The sequence below is a fragment of the Austrofundulus limnaeus genome, unplaced genomic scaffold, assembly GCF_001266775.1.
Source record: "Austrofundulus limnaeus strain Quisiro unplaced genomic scaffold, Austrofundulus_limnaeus-1.0 Scaffold237, whole genome shotgun sequence".
NCBI lineage: Eukaryota > Metazoa > Chordata > Actinopteri > Cyprinodontiformes > Rivulidae > Austrofundulus > Austrofundulus limnaeus.
The window spans coordinates 381,158-383,312 of NW_013952639.1; the positions used below are offsets into that span (position 1 = coordinate 381,158).

Sequence of the window (2,155 nt, forward strand, 5' to 3'; positions counted from 1 at the left end):
ACCTTCTCCTCTCTGTCAACGCTCTCTGGTTTCATTTAAAAGAGTCGATCATCAGATATTGTCCAAGATTAAGGGTGGATCAAAAAGAAAAAAATTGTATAGGTCTTCTGGACGGGTTCTTCTCTAATGAAACGTTTCGTCTCTCCTCCAAGAGACTTCTTCAGTCTGAGAGTTTCAGGCAAAACTGCCTGAAACTCTCAGACTGAAGAAGTCTCTTGGAGGAGAGACGAAACGTTTCATTAGAGAAGAACCCGTCCAGAAGACCTATACAATTTTTTTCCTTTTGATTTTTTACCTGGATTACTGAGATGCATCAGGACAAGATCCTGGATCCGCCGAAATGAGTTGAGTTTTTGCTCCTCAGCATCGAAAAGAGTCAGTTGAGATGGTTTCTGTTCCTGTCACCTGGACCCGACTAACAACGAGCGGCAGAAAATGGAGATACGTTTTGGACGACGGATACCTAAAATACCACGCTGGACGTTTGTGGAATTGTTTCGTTTTAGTTCAGATGACCATCAAAATCATGCGTCAACCTTTAAATAATCTGTTACTTTCATTTAAGTTAAGAGTTTACTGTCGTTTTAAGATTTTCTTATTTGTGACCCATCATATCGAAACGAGGATTAAGTCTAAAATAGGTAAATATTAGTGTTTTGATTAAAACACTTACAAAATTGCAATTTGTCAAAAAATAACAAATAAATGCCTTATCACTGTTTCATTTGAATGAACTGTGTGAAATATAATTGTAAAAAAAAACTTTAAAGCACTTTTTTGATCAGTAGCAACAAAAAAAAAAAGATTTTGGGGGAAAAACACCTTTAAATTTAGAGATTTTCCCTGTGAGCTAGCAAATGTCAATATTCAAATACTATTTGAGATTTCCTCTTCACAATGAAATGAAAAATTCCTCATAAAAATGACATAAAATTAGAAATCAAACCACATATTAATGTGCTATCGTAACCAACAAGACAAATTAAGGCATATTTCAGGTTCCATTTATGAAAGAATGATCCAGATATTAAAATGTATCTTTTAAAGTCAGGAACATGAAAATGTAATGAGGTCATTTCAACCGAATTTGACTTAATCCTCATTTCGATATGATGGGTCACATTTTGTAAATAAAACTGAGAAAGTCATCGTCGATAGAATGCTTGTGATTGCAAAATGTTGACTCCAATCCAACATTTTCTGAGTTTTAGTCACTAATAGATGCCAAACTGTGTGTTTGTTTTGTTGGCAGGGTCAACACAGATATAACACAGTATAATTCTGCAGCCCTCACTTAGCTGACATACATGACATCCTCCTGCGGTCGAGCCCTATAAACACATGAGAGGGAAGGAACAGAGACAAACCATGAAAAAGATATACATTGGCAAAACTGCCTTAAAAGTCCCCCGAAATGGCGGCAAACACCCGAAAAAGAGGTAAGAGTGACTCTCTCGTCCATCTCTCTCCATCCGTGCTCCTTTTATCTGTTTGTCCGTTCATCCGCCCACGAGGCGTCTCCTGTGGTCGTGCAGTGGTGTTAAAGCAACCTCATCCCGCCTTTTCCGAGCCCAGAAGTCATGCTGCCTCGTCATCTCATCTCACCAGAATGAAAACACTCATTATGTCTGACTCAGCTCCCGCTCGCAGAGGAGGTCACTAATGGGGGATTTTTCATCCCTGGAGCCACTTCACGCAAAGTCACCCTGCACCTGACAACAAACACCTGTATTCCCCAGCTAATGCCTGCCCATAAAAAGAAGGCAGGCAGGAGGTGAGGTGGTGGGCACCGCTGGCTAATGCAGCACTTAAATGTCATCCAGTCGGTTGAGACGTTCATCGAATCAATCTGGAGGCAGGGATTTTCTTTTCTCTCAGTAGCTGCAGATGAAGCAGCTTTCAGTGAAACATGAACGCTTCGGAACCTGTCTAATGTTAGCTTTTTAAATTTTTCTTTCAGTCAAGCGTGCATCTTATGGAAGAGGATTAGGGCCACTGAAAAATTAAAAAAAGGAATTCTGACTTTAATCTCAGAATTGTGACTTTTTTCTGAGAAAAAAGTCATGATTCTGAGATTAAAGTCATAATTCTGAGAAAAAAGTCAGGATTCTGAGATTAAAGTCAGAATTCTGAGATTAAAGTCAGAATTCTGAGA

General features: G+C 39.0%; 1 protein-coding gene across 5 annotated transcripts in view; it reads left to right on the top strand.

Annotated features, from left to right (window-relative positions):
- si:dkey-174m14.3 (brain-enriched guanylate kinase-associated protein) overlaps nucleotides 1–2,155 on the top strand; it is a 45,868-nt gene that overhangs the window by 27,659 nt on the left and 16,054 nt on the right. For 2 of the 5 annotated variants that reach the window (XM_014019982.1, XM_014019981.1), the window contains exon 2: nucleotides 1,253–1,439. The exons of the other annotated variants lie outside the window; for them this stretch is intronic. In XM_014019982.1, the coding sequence (XP_013875436.1) occupies nucleotides 1,342–1,439 (98 nt within the window). In that variant the 5' untranslated portion in view covers nucleotides 1,253–1,341. The remainder of the gene's footprint in view (nucleotides 1–1,252; nucleotides 1,440–2,155) is intronic. 5 annotated transcript variants of the gene reach the window in all.